The sequence below is a fragment of the Amblyomma mixtum genome, chromosome 2 (genome assembly GCF_055824585.1).
Source record: "Amblyomma mixtum isolate Tamu chromosome 2, ASM5582458v1, whole genome shotgun sequence".
Lineage (NCBI taxonomy): Eukaryota > Metazoa > Arthropoda > Arachnida > Ixodida > Ixodidae > Amblyomma > Amblyomma mixtum.
Window position 1 is genome coordinate 220,460,167 of NC_143013.1, and position 16,935 is coordinate 220,477,101.

The 16,935-nt window shown below is 43.8% G+C and overlaps 1 protein-coding gene across 1 annotated transcript; it reads right to left on the bottom strand.

The window, feature by feature from the left end:
* Nucleotides 1–1,842: 1,842 nt before the first annotated feature.
* On the bottom strand, nt 1,843–5,963 carry LOC149362637 (uncharacterized). The gene is made up of 4 exons (XM_089573138.1): nt 5,804–5,963; nt 4,968–5,038; nt 3,871–3,963; nt 1,843–2,933 (listed from the first exon to the last, which is right to left on the bottom strand). Exons 1-4 carry the CDS (start codon nt 5,868–5,870, stop codon nt 2,013–2,015), a joined length of 1,152 nt encoding a protein of 383 aa, XP_089429264.1. The 5' UTR covers nt 5,871–5,963; the 3' UTR covers nt 1,843–2,012.
* Nucleotides 5,964–16,935: the final 10,972 nt, after the last annotated feature.

Consider the following 16,935-nt stretch of genomic DNA (forward strand, 5'->3'; position numbering starts at 1 on the left):
GCTACAATCCTCACACCATCGATCAATAGCTGCCAGGGAATCTTGGAGAACACCATGATCTGAGGATTCCCTTATCTCTTTGAACAATACGCAATCATCAGTCATCAATATATTGAAAGCAATCTCAACAAGAATCGTATACACCGGCCGGGTCCTATAATATATTATATTATATTATAATGCAGTCATGTATTTTTAAATGCTTTAGAACCGTGACAAAAAAACTACAGTGTTGTATTTCAGAATCGAAGCATCAAAAGCGAAATAGTATTGCCAACTGTACTGTTTACCAACTCAATACGTGACGACCAGCGGGCGTCTGATGATTTACGACGATATGATGAATGCTCCATATAATTTCTGGTCTCACAATAAGAACACGATGGAAATCAAAAACGGTGCAATGAAGTGAGCCGGATTCAAATTACGTCCCCAGTTCTGTTTCTGGCCGAGCTGGAAACAAGTAGTTGTCCGCCAAAAGTGCTTTTCGTGTTTATTAAATAGCCTCTGCCATTGCATTGTTTACTGTGCTGCTCAGTATGCTCTTTGATATGCGCGTTACTTGTAATTATGATGTGGAATATTGCTTTTCAAGCAAAAAAAAATATTTGATACTCTGTCCGACTTACCTGCGTTCCTAATTGGACACGCTCATATGGAGCGTTACCCCTGACCATTACTGATTTTTGGGGTAGGGCTACGACGTTGTATTCCATTTATTCCCGGCTTCTGTGTGATCTCTCTTCCTGTGTGTTTCACAGTGTGCTTGCGTATTTCGTATATTTTTTTCTTGTCGCTGCTTGCAGTATACTTGCCAACGTTTATGGTTTTGTATTGTGTAAGCCTCCTAGTTGTTAGTTCTGAATGGTGTCTTTCTGACTGTTTTCTTGTGTTCTATATCTACGTTTACATTGTCAGTTGCAGTTCTCCACCCCGAACTTTGGTGTCCAAAGGCACCTAATCACTATCTGCCCCACCGAAAGCGCTCGACGCTTTCATGGGCCCAAATAGTACTACCTATATACCTGCAGAATGAAACTGTAGGGTTTTGTTGACTTCATTTTATTTCGCGGGGTTTTATTTCTCAACGCGACTCAGGCTATGATATATCCGTAGTGGAAGTCTCCGGACAATTTAGACCACGTGGGGTTTTTTTAACGTGCACTGACATCCCACAGCACACGAGCCTGTAGCAATTAGCCTTCATCGAAATGCGAGCGCCTAAGCCTGGATTGTACCCGAGTCTTTCGGTTCAGCAGCCGAGCACCATTAACAGCGAGCCACCGCTAAGGGTGTGTTTTGTAATGCATTGTAAAAACACTAAAATGTTGGTCACGCAAAGTAGATTCTGGAGTGGCGCGCCAGCTACGGATCTTAGTTGCAATACGACACTAAAGCCGATAAAAGGTGGTTCAGGATGGGACGAGCCAGAAAAGTAAACAAGCGCCGGATGCGGCTAGCCGTCCTCTCAAATGTACCCTAATTTCCTGTGTACAGCCCGGGGGCTACATATTTAAACTTCAAATTTTAGGCTTAGGGTACTACCCATATGTGCGTGTTACACTGCATTTGTTTCTTCAATATCGCCCAGTAAAGCAATAAGTGCCTCAACGAGATTTTATCCGCATGATGCGGATTAAGCGCCGATTGCGATAAATCTAGTAAACGAAGGACAGGATATTACAGTACTTGGAAAGACCGCCACCAGCTTCGCGACTGTCGCTTTGCACGCATCCTTAAAAAATAAAAATCAGAAAGAGGGCTCTCTAATACGTTTTTTTTTGCTTGTTTTCTGAGCTTCAGTGCCAAAGATTAGAAATGAAATATCAAGTGCACTCGTAATTCCTCTGGTGCTAGCCAATATTCTCTTTTATTTGGTCATATCTCTAGTTTTCACAAATCTACACATAGGTATTCGAATATTCCGCTGTGAACAGGTGGTTTTTCACTCAATAAGCAGGTCATTTAATTTCCATACGTGTTTAATTTATTGAACTAGGCACTTCACAGGGTTACGCAGCTTCTTCCGCCTCAGCAGCGGCCCCTTCTTCGCCTTCTGCCGCCGGTTCCTCAACCTTAGCTTCTTCTGCCGCCTCAGCAGCCGGCTCTGCAGCGTTCTCCTCTGCTGCTGGCTGTTCTTCAGCCTGAGCGGGCTCTTCCGACTTCGGTGCCTCTTCGCCTCCCTCAGACCTCTCCTCAGCTTCTGCCTCAGCTGCCTCCTCAGCAGCAGGCTCTTCAGCAGCGGGCTCTTCAGCAGCGGGCTCTTCAGCAGCGGGCTCTTCGGCAGCGGGCTCTTCGGCAGCGGGCTCTTCAGCAGCGGGCTCTTCAGCAGCGGGCTCTTCAGCAGCGGGCTCTTCGGCAGCGGGTTCTTCGGCAGCTGGCTCTTCAGCAGCTGGCTCTTCAGCAGCGGGTTCTTCCGCAGCGGGCTCTTCGGCAGCGGGCTCTTCAGCAGCGGCTTCTTCAGCAGCGGCTTCTTCAGCAGCTGGTTCTTCAGCAGCGGGCTCTTCTGCAGCGGGCTCTTCCGCGGCGGCTTCTTCAGCTGCAGGTTCTTCGGCGGGTGCTTCAGCTGATGGCTCTGCGGCTGGTTCAGCAGCCGGTTCAGCAGCTGGCTCTACCTCTGCCGGAGCAGGTGCAGCTTCTTCCGCAGGAGCCGGCTCCTCGGCAGCGGGTTCAACGGGCGCCAATTCGGCTGCGGGAGCCTGTTCTGGTGCGGGCTCTACAGGTGCCGGTTCTGGCGCAGTTTCAGGAGCAGGTGCTGGCGCAGGGGCCGGAGCCGGTGCAGGAGCTGGAGCTGGTTCTGGAGCTGGCGCTGGGGCAGGAGCTGGTGCAGGCGCCGGCGCTGGAGCAGGTGCCGGAGCAGGGGCGGGTGGAAGAGGCGGCAGTGTGGCCACGCACTTCCCGTTCAAGCACTCTCCAAAAAGGACCTTTTTCGTCTGTTAAAATGGCGGAAGGAAGTAGGTTGTTAACAGCGAGTGTCTGCATCTTTTAATCGCTATGCGGAAGGCTACTTATCGCAAGTGCGTTTTCTCGGAAAGAGCTGTGGTTGCTTTCGCAAAAATGTTGGCATAGTGACGAAAAATCTTAAGTCACCCGTCTACCCACTTTCACTTACGTGAACTAGCGAAAAATCGACGGGCCGGTTCAGAGATCATTTCTAAGAGGCAGTGTTGTGCGTCGCAATGTATAACGACTTACATACCATTGTGAAGAGCTAATTTCATTTCAGTTTTAAATGACAGCCTCAATATTTCTTAACGTAAGGAAGCAGTCACCCGTCTTCCCACTTTCACTTAGGTGACTTGGCAACTAGCGAAAAATTGACGCCCCGGTTCAGACATCACTTCTATGTGGTAGCGTTTGGCGTCGTAATAAATTATGACTTACATACCATTACGAAGAGCTAATTTTCTTTGAGTTTTAAATGACAGCCTCAATATTTCTCAACGCAAGGAAGCAAATATTAGTTTGATAATGCCCATTATTGTTATATGTTTCCGTATGTTTTCATTTCAGAGAAATTCAAACTATCAACAAAGTGACCCGGTATACATTACGCTGGTAGAAAACTACAACCCTGAAATTAAGAGCAACAAATTAATGTAATTTTGCTAAGGTAAGTTTGTGACTGCCTTCCATCGGATGGTCTTTAAGGCCACGAATTGATTACCTGCTCCATCTTAGCCTCATTCTGTGCCGCAAAAGGCACCTAAACCATCACTTCTATTGAAATTATTCTAGCGATGAATGTATACGAGGTAAATACTGATGAAAGTAATTTTTCAATTTTCAAAGAAACTCTGATGAAGAGTTTGGTTACGGCACTTAGTTAACATTGGTAGCTGGCGCCCCTGTAATAGGCACTGGTATTACCTGGCATGGAGTTCCGTTGTCTTCAGCCTCAAAGCGTATGGGATATCCTTGGCAGAGGTATTTGCACGGGTTTCTCAAACGCGCAAATATAAACTGAAAAAAATCAAACAAACAGGGAAGTTTTGATTAGAGCGCCAACAACAAGCCATGGTCTGTTCCGCTTACTGAGTACATAAAGAGTGAAGCCACTCTTAATTTTTGCTAAGTGTGATGTATTAATTCACGAGGCGCTCAGAAACAGAGACCTCTAGAAATGAGTTCAGGGTTAGCAGTGGCGATCATGACAAATCTAATACTATTAGCTGGCAGCATCCGCTCAGTGATGCACTTATTCCGATTTTGTTTGGGTCGAAATGTGTTCATGTTTCTTCGTACGTTCACCGCCAATTTTTACAGTCTGCTCGCGAAGCATCACGCAACATACCCAAAAATTCTGGACAAAAGCATTTTTCAGCGGGAAACCGTCTATGAACGCAATTTTTTCATGTAATGTAAGATTTCGCTGTAACAATCAATATATCCACAGATCACCCAACGGCATTCTTTCATTTTTTTTTCTGTCAACATTTTTGTTATATTGACAAGTGTTCCCCATTGATTTTTTATGGTAATTTTAATGTTCGATGCGATCGATGGAAACACATCAAAAGAAGAAAGATTTCACTATATATCAGAAGAATGGGCCATTACCTTCTATTTTCCTTCAACAGTATATTACAACTTTCCAAATTTTTTATTTTTGTTCGGCAATGTAGGACATGACTTTTTAAACTTCCTTGATTTTTCCGTTTAGGCTTTATTAGTATATATCTGGTAATTAAATAATGATCGTCTATAGTGTATAAAGGCTAGCTATTGCTGCCAATGGTTTCGTGCGCATGCGTAGACGGCAATGTGCTTAGTACAGTACAAAACTTCATAAAAAGTATCGTTCACTAATTTTGGTGTGAATAGAAGCCAACAAATGTTCATCGCATTTTTTATACCCTGAAAATGCGTAGGTGGAATATTAGCCCTTTATTTCAGTATTATTCTTTCTTCCTTTAGCATTTAGAGGCATAGCCATTATCCCTTTGTGGAAAGTGGAATTAACTTACAAATCCATAGTTGGTAGCCTCCGGGCATTTCGGTAGCAGCAAGGAGGATGAGGCCGCGCCCAAAGGAACGGCTCAGTACCGGGAAAAAAGCGAAAACACACAACTTAACCAAGGTAGGAATTCAAAATTTTTTCGCAGCGCAAGAAAAGTCCATGCACCCTATTCTTGACAGATAAATTGTCATAAAATTCCGAGAACATAGAGAAATGAAAATGCTCCTAGATCCCCATAGCGAAGGCTTTGAGTGCTGAAGTACATTAGTGCTTCGACGCCAAGAATGGCACATTGCATGCGAGCATGCGTAAAACGTTTGCTCGTTGTAGGGGAAAAGAAGTGACATGCTTTGCATAAAAATACGTGCGAATGTCATGGCGTTGAAGACACGTCAAATAGAGAAGTGCGCAATGCCCATGAAACAGGATATGGGAGTCAATACTCGCAACAGCAGGACCATTTCTATGCGGCGTTGCATTCAGTGCACCTGCAGGTACGTAATTAATTTTTTTTTTACCTTTAGGGCAGGGGTAAAACCTCTTCTGCCCGAATGAGAAGCATACCATGAAGCCTGGTCACTTTAGACAAAGTCTGTACCTTTAGTCAAATCCTAGTTTTATTCAGCGACACGACGTGAAGCCAATTCCCTCGCCCCTAGAACGTAACTGCGACCCTCTCCCGTGGCATTATAAAAACTGGTGGCTCTTTTTACGGACGAAAATGCGCGAATTTTGAACAGGAACGTTAGGATTACAGTGCGAGCGCGCTTTTTTTTCTCCTAGACTTATAGATTTCTAGGTAGCTTATGTAATGACGAAGAATTTCTGGAGGAAAACACTCACCCATAACTTGCACCATCGCGCCGGCCATGACGGCGCTGAGACACAGGAACATTGCAACTACTTTCATCTTCGTGCTTCTGTGGTATTCCTTCACACTTGTACGCTTCAGATGTTCTCTTCAACTTCTCTGTGTGTCCCCTCCTGAGTACTTCGTGGTTTTATACGCATCGCTGTTTTGGCGTCATGCTATCAGTCGAGCCTCGAGCTCCGGTTTGCTGGCTACCGCGCTTACGTGGGTGACGTCATGTTTACGGCGGAGTTTACAGACCCTGTCGAACCAGAGGGCCACTCCGTGGCACGGATCTGACGTCTCCTTGAAGGCGACCTCGGACGACCTGCCACGAGATAAGGCGCCTCCCTGAGTCCTACATACCTTGACGTCACATCTAGGGTAAACTACCATAAACCTTTATTGAACGTCGACCACCGCGCGGACCACCTTCTTTCATCTTTGTGTTTTTAAAACTGAGCACTCTCTAGAGAGTAAACAATATATAGTTATTCTTGGCTAGCTCTCTCTTTTTGTTTTCCACACTGTCAATAATTTAGTTACCGTGTACTCATCTACATGAGTTAGTCTTTGTGCCTCTTTTGTTCGCAAATACTTTCTACTAATCTACTATCCTGGTTTCCCAGGGCCCCCCACTTAGAAGGTAACGACCTTACGAGAGGAGATTATTCCCGGATGCAGCTGTCTGTGACCACAGGATGTAGATAAGAGCTTGGCCGGCTCCGCCTCACTAATTGCGACCCGAAGACATCGTACGCGTCTTGCTTTGTACGTGCTATTGTAGCAGATCTGCGAGCTCGTTCGACCTCTCGCACAAACCCAAGAAACTCCTCATAGCGAGGGTAGTAAAATGGTAGAAAAAATTAATTTTGGGCCTAAAATTAAGAAACCCGCATGGGCGCGTTACCTCTCCTTCACTGTCCGACTGCTGGTAAGTAATAGCAGAAATGAGTATCGTACTAATTAGTTTTCTAGCTTTTTCACTGTGATATGAGAATCTAGAAGCTAGAATACCTACATGATACAGAGAGTTTTTTATTCCACTACACCATATTGGCACTTCCGCTTGAATTCCATGACAAGTGCTTTTCTTTGTTTCGTTCATTGCGGTTTTCAGGAGCTAGTTAAGGGCGTACGCAGTGCCATTAAGATCACATTTTTATTCATTAATCTAGTGCGCAAAACTGCACGCTTTCATTTCGCGATCGCGACATAGTAATAGTTTTTGTTACTAACCTTACTTAAAATAAGGGTTCCCAAAATTTCCAAGTTAGTTTGTTCCCCATTTTCCCAGACAGCGCTTACTGACCTCAGACAAAGGCTAGTTAACTCCTGCGACCCTTTCACACCGGCTGTTTCGCCTAAGGTGTTCCGCAATTTTTGAAAAAAGGGTTTTTCAGTTAGCGCTTTTTTGGAATAACATTTTGAGCAGTGTAGCGCACTTTTCACTAGTAGGCTGGCTAACTAAAATTGAACTGTTAACTTTTTAACTATAACTGCGTTTTCGAAAATCTAAAAACTTATATGGATAATACTTACGGTAGGCTACATCCATTACAATAATTAAGGAGACTAAAAGTAATACTTAAATGTTAATTATTCAATAACATAACCAGCACACTAGTTAGCACATGTCAGCTGTATTCTGATGCAATATACCGCTGACAACGGTACGCCGATAAAGCACTCTTGTATCTGAAAAACCTATTTTTAAAATTGCAAAGCTTCTTAGGCGAGTACACCGCATATTATGCTCGTACGAAGGTCAACCGTCATGAGGATGTCATTGAATGCGCCCCGAACTCACTTTCATCATGGTTACCCACCTGGAATTCCCAAACACGTGTAGCCGTTCAATAAACTGCTTCCCCATCGAATTCCTTGAAAGTGGCTGGCACTTAAGAAAACTAAGCATACATGTGCATGCTCAACTTTGGAGGGACGGAGATTCTGTAGTGCAGAATAGTGCAAAGCCTTCCTAAGCCTGAAAATGCCCACAAAAGTATGGCTCTTGTCAACTTTGTCGTAGGTGCTTCCGAACCCTCCGATTCAGGGAAGGTCTTGCAGCCAGGCCCGAAATTTGCTGTCGGGACCAAATTTCACAAGCAAGACATTACCGCTTCCGTACACAAATGGCTATGAAAGTTCCTGACGAAAAGACGCTGTTTTTCTGAACGTGTTGAAACTGTTTGCAAAAGCTTTAACGGGAAGAAAAATGGCTGGGAAATGTTGCTAGGCTCTTCTCAGAATCTTGCATGTCCTTGCTGCAAGCTGATGAAGAGGACGGCTTCACCGTTTTGTCACGCAGTTTGCTCGGTGAGAAATCGATGTCAGTCGTGTTGAAGGACATCAAGGCGTCAAAGCTGAGACCGCAAAAGATAGACCAAGGCTGTAGCATTGTTGCGCCATCTAAAGCTAGACAAGCTATAGAAGAAGGCGCCGAGTTTCAAGGCGGGCACGCTAAATGTGTTTTTTACCGTGAAGACACATAAACCGCCGTACTCCTTCAGAGCTATTATTACTCAGCGGGACAGCTGGCAGGATCATGTTCGCAAGTTCCTTCAATGCTCCTGAGCAGGCTTGTTCTGATAATCATTCTAGGCTATGCAGTTGCGATAGCGTGGTTAGGGGGCTTCGAGAAAAAGTCGCAGAAGCCAGCTCTAGATTTTCTGTAGACATTAAAAAAAAATTTTATTTCGTTCCGCAAGGTGAACTATTCCTGGCTCTCCCATCAGTGAACATATTGATGGCTAGTGTCGTAGACTTCCATAATTGTTGTTCTGTCTTAGTGGTTGTTTTTTTTAATTACTGGATTTGTATTTCGATTCAGTGACTGCTATATTTGGCAACTTACTTTATATACAAAAGTTTTCTTGTTGCGCCTGCGCTGTGACATATTTTTAGGCTAATTTCACCGAAAACTAAAGGCAGATCTTGAAAACCGAAGTACTGTTAAAATTTATAGATATGGTGACAATTTTGTTGTCCGTTCACAACTAGATTTGAAATATGACGTTACCGATGTTGCTGACTCAATCTGGGGGAGTGTTCATGCTTGCTCCCAGACTCTTAAGGCTCTGAACAACCACCTGTGTAGGCCTTCCATGCCACGATCGAAGAAAGCACTTTTGCCGCATGACTCTGCACATTCCGAGCTTGTAAATATGGCACTGAATCATCCTGTTTGAAATCTGCTCTTTCGGATTCCTAAGCGCGCAGAGTAAAACACAGTTTTGACCACCAACTTGAACGTCTAGAACGCGCACTCTTCCGTTCTTTGTTCTGTGGCTGCGACTTTGCTGAAAATGGTGCAGAAACATGGAAAGCGCTGATGAACTTGTGACACGCAGAAAAAAAGGCCTTTCAGACTACTTCCGTCCATGCATAAGCTATCAGATAATATGAAAAGCGCGAATAATAAGTTCTGCGTTGACTTTTTTTTGCAGCCTCTTTGAAACTGTTTCACTCCTGCGCTCCAACCAGCAGGCGGCAAGACACAAACAAAGTTTAGGATATCAATCACGAAACTAAACTTGTTTCTTCTACACTGTGTGTAGATACCTCTGTGGTGTGGCGCTTTTATCAGGCCCGACAGCGTACTGTCTGATTGACAGGCTTAGGAAGAATGCTACAACGTTAGGCTCTCACGCTGGATCGAACTTTTCATTGCGTTGAGGAGCATGCAAACATCAGTGGCATTCTTTGTTCGGTTCTTCTGGGGTAACCGGAAGCGCTTCTAATAGTCTGGCACAGGAAACTGTGGGAGTTATGGCGATTAGAAACACTGGTTCTAATTCATGCATGAGTAAGTCATCAGTATTTTCAGTCATCAGTCGTGTATTTTTCCCCCTTTCTTTTTTTGTGTTCTCTGCCACTACCCTCCAAACTGTATGTACGCCCCCCCTTATGTAATGCCTTCGGGCCTTTAAGGGACAAATAAATGAAATGAAATGAAATCAGTTGCCGTCCTAAAGAAAGCGGTGAGTTGTGGTAGTGCCAGATTAAGACCATTGTGCCTTGTTGCTTCGCTTTTGTTTCTGATTTTTGTCTGTGGTTGCTCGGTATTTTATGCTCAGCTCTGATGTCTAATGGCCATTCTCAATGGCTTTTCGATGTGGGTATGTCATTGATAGTCACGCAGACTTTGCTTTTTTTTGCATTTTTACATGTATTGTGTGCTTTGCGCATGTGCCTTGTAGTTCCTCAAACTGATACCGCTTTCTCTCTGTACAGTAGCACGTTTACGCTCTTGAGTGTTTTTTTCTCACTAATTTGCTGTTTGTTTTGCGCAAAACTTTCATTCAGAGGAATCAACCACAAGGCACAGCTGCTACTTCGGCGACAAAAAAGGGCGTTACGATGCTGTTGTAATCTGAATGAAAGAATAAAACATTGGAAATTACATTTCAGCCTGACTACTCAACACAAAACAAATCTCGACATGTTTTGTTAAACTCAGAATGGAGACGTGGTTTTATTGACCTTACTTGGACGAACAAACCGCCAAATTTTAGCATCAGACTAAATTTGGCCACGCTGCGATATTATGGGCTGCGTAAGTTGAAAGAGGGCATGCTTAGTCCAGATCTTTACGCAAAGGAAAAAATCTTACTCTCGTAAATTATTGAGACCTCATTAGCTTTACTGAAAACCTTTTCTATTTAATGCTCGGCTCAGCAATGTATACATTCATGGAATCAGAAGTATATTGATCTGACATACGACGTGGTCACTAGAGCTGTTAGTTATTGTCAGTCTTTATGAAAGTTGCCTCAAGTTATTGTTGCAAAAGTAGTGCAGCATATACTGGTCGTTCGTAGGCTTATTGCGATCCTGTTTTTTTTTTCTAGAAAATGTAATCAGGCCTTACATTTAGGGCAGTCTCACTTCCAAGCGCCGGTCCGTTTCCATCACACTCCAGGCGTAACTGTAGCATTGTGCAAAGTTGCAAGCGCTTAGTGATCCGCATTCGCATTTTAAAATATTCGCGTTTCACTAACTCCTATCCAGTGAAAAACAACAATGCTCATGTTCCACTATCTGCTTTTTGCAAGTTTCGCCTCGGTTTTTATGATGAAGTCTTAGAGACGCAATAAAAAACTCTTGCGTTGAAAATACGAAATACAGTGTGCTACCATTGTCGCAATTCCTTGTTTATTCCATGTTGTTATTTAAAGTAGAAATATATTAAGTCCTGGCGATTTGTGAGAGCCATCAGCGCACACATTACTGCATTATAAAGCTGATCATCTACAACCACTGTTCTTCTTCACGAACCATTTTCGAATATAAGAAAGGGTAACCCTGATATAGTGACGCTAACAGCGGCCTTCATAACACACACATTGCAGACCTGTTCTCAGGCACGCTGGCTTCTTGTGCCGCTATTTAATTGTAACGGCAGCTCAGGCAAATATTTTTTTCTTTATTTCGCAACAATATGCTTACATATCAGACGCCAAGACGAGACCAATCTTCGAAACTCGAGGTCTTGCGTGTTTCGGGTAGCTTTCCTGCAAGTGGGAAGGGGATCTAAATGGATAGTAAAACCTCGCCTTCGACGCCACTTAGCCGCTTGCGTACAGCCGCTTCCGAGTGCTGCAACGAGAAGGGGCACTCAGCACAACCCCATTCAACTATTGTTGTGAGTAAAAATTGATTCCGCAGCTTTTTTTTATATATGTTGACGTTACCCTGGCAGCAAACAAAGCATTCATCACCGAGAACATTCGATTTTAAAATCCTCCTGGAAGTAGATTCAAACCATTGGTCTCCTTAGCGAAGAGGTCAGGTTGCCATCGTTTAGAAGGGAATGGCGGCGTAACGTAGGCTCTGGGATCCGCGTCGGAAATTCGGTGTTGACGCACACATTTCACTTGCAAAATATGTTGTGGATGGCGACACCTGAACTGAGTTTTTTTGTTCTTTCAAAGTCTCGATACAATCGAACTTCAGTTAGTCTTCAGCGTCTCATTACTATAACACAAAGTGGCTGCATTGGGTTAAACCTCAATAGCCCGTCGTGATCAACTGTGACATATCTCTGACCTGAATATCCAGTCCAGGGTTGCTAGTTCCATCTTAGATTATAATAAGTCATTTAGCGGTGCTACGCCGATGCATAATCACGTCTCTTGGTTTTATTGTTTTAGAGCTTGTTTTAGAGTCCAGATCGGCTTTGAAGTTATTGTCTCTAAGAAAAACGCTAGGCTAAAATTATTCTATCTCGAAAGAACATGAAGGCATGCATCCAGAATACTGCAAAGCGCTAAAGCAGCGGAAGTCCAGCTGCCCTCAGGACGTACTGTAAGCTGCTTGGTGCGGCGAGATTTGATAGAGCACAACAGGAATAAATGACTTCTTGCCCTGGATTGCTTCGAAGGAGTAATATTCGGGCCTCGCCGCCAGCCTGAGAACCAATCTCACAAGTGCACATCACCAAGTTACGACAAATAGCGCAGTTTCGGAATCACTCACGGACCAGCCTACTTGGCGCTAATGGAGAATCGTCTCATGTCTAACGCTTAAAATGTAGCACCACTGACCTAAAGAGTGCTTCATCTGATGTCCCTCAGCTCAAAGTGGTGCTGCGAAACGTATATTGCAGCGCGATAGCGATCCCAACGCCGCAATTGCCATCAGCCAAACTACGTCTACTGCCGAAATAGGCCTCTTCCATTCACCTCCAATTATCCCTGTCCTCCACCAACCGCGGCCACCTTATCTCCGCAAACCTCTAATCTCCTCCATCCACATGACCGTCTACTACCCCTTGCTGCGCTTGCCTTCTCGTGGAATCCCTGCTCAATAAGGTTGTATGATGTCGTAAACACATACAGTTTGTCATAGAGATACTATAGAATTATCGTACAAATCATAAAAATTTATCATACAAATGTCATACATTTCTGTAAAATTATAGATTCATCATAGAAATGCCATAGAATATCATATAAATTGTAAGATAGTCTATGACGAAGCCTCTATGAGGTTATTGCATCATAGAACTTTTTTTCAGCAGGGATACACTTTGTTGCCATGAGGGACTATCGGTTATCTTTTCTTAGCATTGCATGCTCTGCCCGCGCTCTTTTTCTTGATTTCAGTTAAGGTATCATTGCTATTGCTTTCGTGCACTGATTCACTTTGCTCTCTTTCTCTCTCTTAACTTTGTAACTATTATTTCCCTTCCTACAGCTCGCTGTGATGCCCTCAGTTTGATTTGAAGACGTTTTGTTAGCTTAGTTTCTGCCTCATAAGTGTGCATTGTAAAGATGCAAGATATATATTGTACTTTTCAGGGATACTGAAAAACTATTATACATTGCCTTAGAGTAGCTGCAAATTTTTATCCACCATATTCTTATTCTCCGAGCACCCGCCGCGGCGGCTGAGTGGTTATAGCGCTTGGTTGCTGACCCAAAATACGCGAGTTAGGTCCTGGCCGCGGTGGTCGAATTTCGATGGAGGCGAAATTCTAGAGGTCCGTGCACTGTACGATGTCAGTGCACGTTAAAGAATCCCAGGCGGTTGAAATATCCGGAGCCCTTCACTACGGCGTCCCTCATAGCCTAAGTCGCTTTGGGACGTTAAACACCCAATAACCTGAATCTCAACTTTATTCTCCGAGCCGTTGCCCTTTTGTGGCTGGTATTTGAGGTAAAATATCTGCACAAAGGTGCAGTCGCTTCACTTTTCCAAAGCTTCTCGACCTATTATAAACTGTGGATCCCTTCCCCTGACTTTTGAATATTACATTGTTTTTATTCGTCATAGTATGTCATAACATAAAACTTCTGCATACACCAGCCGGCATGCAAAAGCGTTGCTCATCCTCAGCCATAAAGAAAATGTAGGACAAAAGGCAATCTGCAACATGGGCTGATGGGCTCTAAACAAACATGGAGCACATGGGCTTTTGGCGTGGGCACTTTACTCTGGTGATATGCCAGTAAGTGATCAATCAGCGGACTGAGGAGCTCAACATCGAACTAACAAAATGGCATTAATATCTGTGGTGAAGCTTGGGAAGCCAACCAAAGAAAATCTGTTTAACAGGCTCAATTCTGCGAAGCAAAGCGCTAGGAAAGGTTTGTATTCCTCTAATCCCCTAGGGAGTTGCAAAGCAATAGCAATCTTAAACCAAGAGCAGTTGCATGGCGAAAGTACAGAACTACCTTGACCGGGTGAACAATTGTCAGTCTTGCTATCAGTATTTCATGCTCACAGTGTAAGTCGCTCCTAAGGCCATTTGACTTTAGTTTTAACAGCCCACGGCACATAAAGGAATGTAGTAGAAAATCGTGGATACAGTTTCCGACGTTTTGCCTCCAGCGTAGAAATCTCCCCACGAATGAACGCGTTGACACCTCGCCTAAACATCTAGCAGCTTGGGACGTCATAGATAAAGGATGAGTTTCACGAAATACCTGCAAACACTGAAATACTCTGCCCTTCCACACAACGCACCAAGACCTACCACTCGCAGTGTGCTCTCACGGAAGGACTTCGTAATATTATACGCACAGTAGAAAACAAACTGGCACTTTGTATTCCACACAATCATTAAAGCTGAAAAGAACTACAGCGTTTATTATAATAGAACATATTACTTCAAGCTGAAAGAAAACTACCTTTTTTTCTCGTTGTTGTCCATATCGGCAGGTTAGAAGTCTTCAAAAAATTCGCTTCCTCTGTGACACTTAAAACAAAAGGGCCCTCCACTCTGCAGGTAAAATGGTGCAATTCGTGCCTTCAACTATGATAATAATCCACAATCTTTTTTTTTTCAAGTGTTGCAGCTTCACACAAAAGGTTTGGAGTTTGTCGCGCACACGGTACTGTGGAAAGCTACCTGAAGTTTCCAGGAGGAGTACATCACAGTCTGGTGCTGGATAACCGCTAATAACAATATTCCTATTTTAAAAAAACTGAATTGTGCAGCTAGAGAGGCATGACGCTACCGAAAAATGCTCCCGGATTGTAGTAATACTGACCACTCTCCGGTCCCCATCCGTTTCTTTAAAGCGCACACTATCATCTAGTGGAAGGGTGAGCATTCTTGCTAAAACAATGCAGATGCTGTTCTGCTCGCTGTCTTGCCAGTAGACAAAATTATCTAGCAGCGGCCGCATAGTTGCTTTAAATGTCTTCTGAAGTAAACCGCGGCAATGTGTAATTGATCATGACTCTGGCCTTAAATGCTTTATATTGCGTAGTACGTGAAATATTAAATAAAATCCCTGAAATATTGAATCTCTAAATCTCTAAATTCTATTTGGCAGTAGTTCAAAGCATGCCCGAAGTACAGTCTGCGTCCCTCTTGTGTAAGCGCTCGAGCAGTTCGTACCGGGCAACAAAAACTGAAATTAGAAAACAGTCCCGTACTGCTGCGCAAGTGTTATCTCTGAAATCTAGCAGCTGCACCCAGTTCCGGCATTATTTGCAGCGAAGCGCGTCTTCCGACCGCTCGGCGCAAGGTTGATGCGGACTGCACGACCAGCAGGTTGGCATATTGCTTTCTTGCGGTCAATAGCAGCCGCCTTCTGCACAGGAACACTCGCGTTTTCAAATTCATCAGCGTTTATGTCGTGGTACCTTAGTATGGTGTCACTTAAAAAGGGGTTACGTGGTCACCAACGCCTCATTGGTCATTCCACTGCAGTTGACTGTGAAGCGCAAAAAACCTCCGTGCTGTCTAAAAGACTTCACGTGCATGTGGTGTGTCCGTAGCTAAATGGCGTAATTGTTTTCTGCAACTCCAACGATAATGATGTGTCTAAACTTAGAACCGACGTCACCATGTAATTTTTGTATAAGCATCTTGTTTTCGAACTCGGGACTACGCATATTGAAAATTTCACGTTTGGGGACACGCATAAGTACTTATATTACTCCTTGAAACGTTTGAAGCCAAACATCACGCCATCCATTCCGTATGCTGACCGAAATAATACCCCATTCCCAGATTTGTGCATGCGGATCACGGCTTAAAGATATAGCTGTCAAGTTCTCTGAAAAAGAAGCCCTCGTCTCCCACATTACTGATGGCGCAAACGTTACAGATGGCGACTGTCGAACATTAAAAAAGATATTTTTAAACGCGTTCTAAATTCTAAATAAATTAAGACCCCTTACTTCACGGTTCAACTGGTGAGAAACCGGTTATGTTTCTCAACACACACAGTTCTGTGCTGCTATTTTAATGTGCAAGGCTTGTCGTCGCCCTTGTGACATTCGTGGTAGGTTTCTTTGGGGATGTACTCAGTGGCTGGCCGAATTTCTTGTTTGGTTTACCAGATTTTCCTGCATGCTGAATATTTGCGCACTTCTGCAAATGTTCGCCGATATTACGCTCGCTTCTAGTTTTGTTGTCCAAGGCCTTCTGCACAGTAGATTGGGCTACTTGCTTGACAGATAAAGATAATTGAAATAAGGAGAACAGTATCATATAGAGCTAACGTGACCGGAATAGGCGTCATGGCGTGTGGAAGTTCAGTTAAGCCTACGTGGGTATATTCTGTGCGCGTTAAATTCATTTGTTTCGGTGCGTTTTTGTATGTTTTCGCTCATGCAAAGAGATAGATATAGCCGCCGTACACTTTCATCGCTCCCTGCACCAATCTTCGCATAATAACAGACGAGTAATATGCCACCCGTCTATATTACTGCACCTTGTCGAATGACGAAAGGTAACTTTAGATGTACAAAGGTCGACAAGCTTTCCTGCTCAATTTGTATTAATCTATTTTGGGAGTAACGTAAAGCAGTAAATTTATAGCACAGTATTGCCATCAGCAATTCAGTTGAACACACAGTCTGGAGCAACTTCCAGCATGCATTTCTCAAACCCTAATACAATCTACCTGAAGCGTTCAGTTCATTTCAGTTATCTCTATCCGTCAAGCAAGAAGCCCCAAATCAACTGTGAACGACTCGTTCGGTATTAAAACTAGAAGAGAGCGTAATATCCAACGCTAGATCTCAATATTTAACCGCCAATCTTCCACTCCAAGGCAGCCATAGTATTCACCGAATAATCATTCTTGCCAGCGATCGGATAAGCCAATGGCGCAGTCACCGCGCACTACATGTCAAAGGCAGGAATTTCAGTAATATTCTT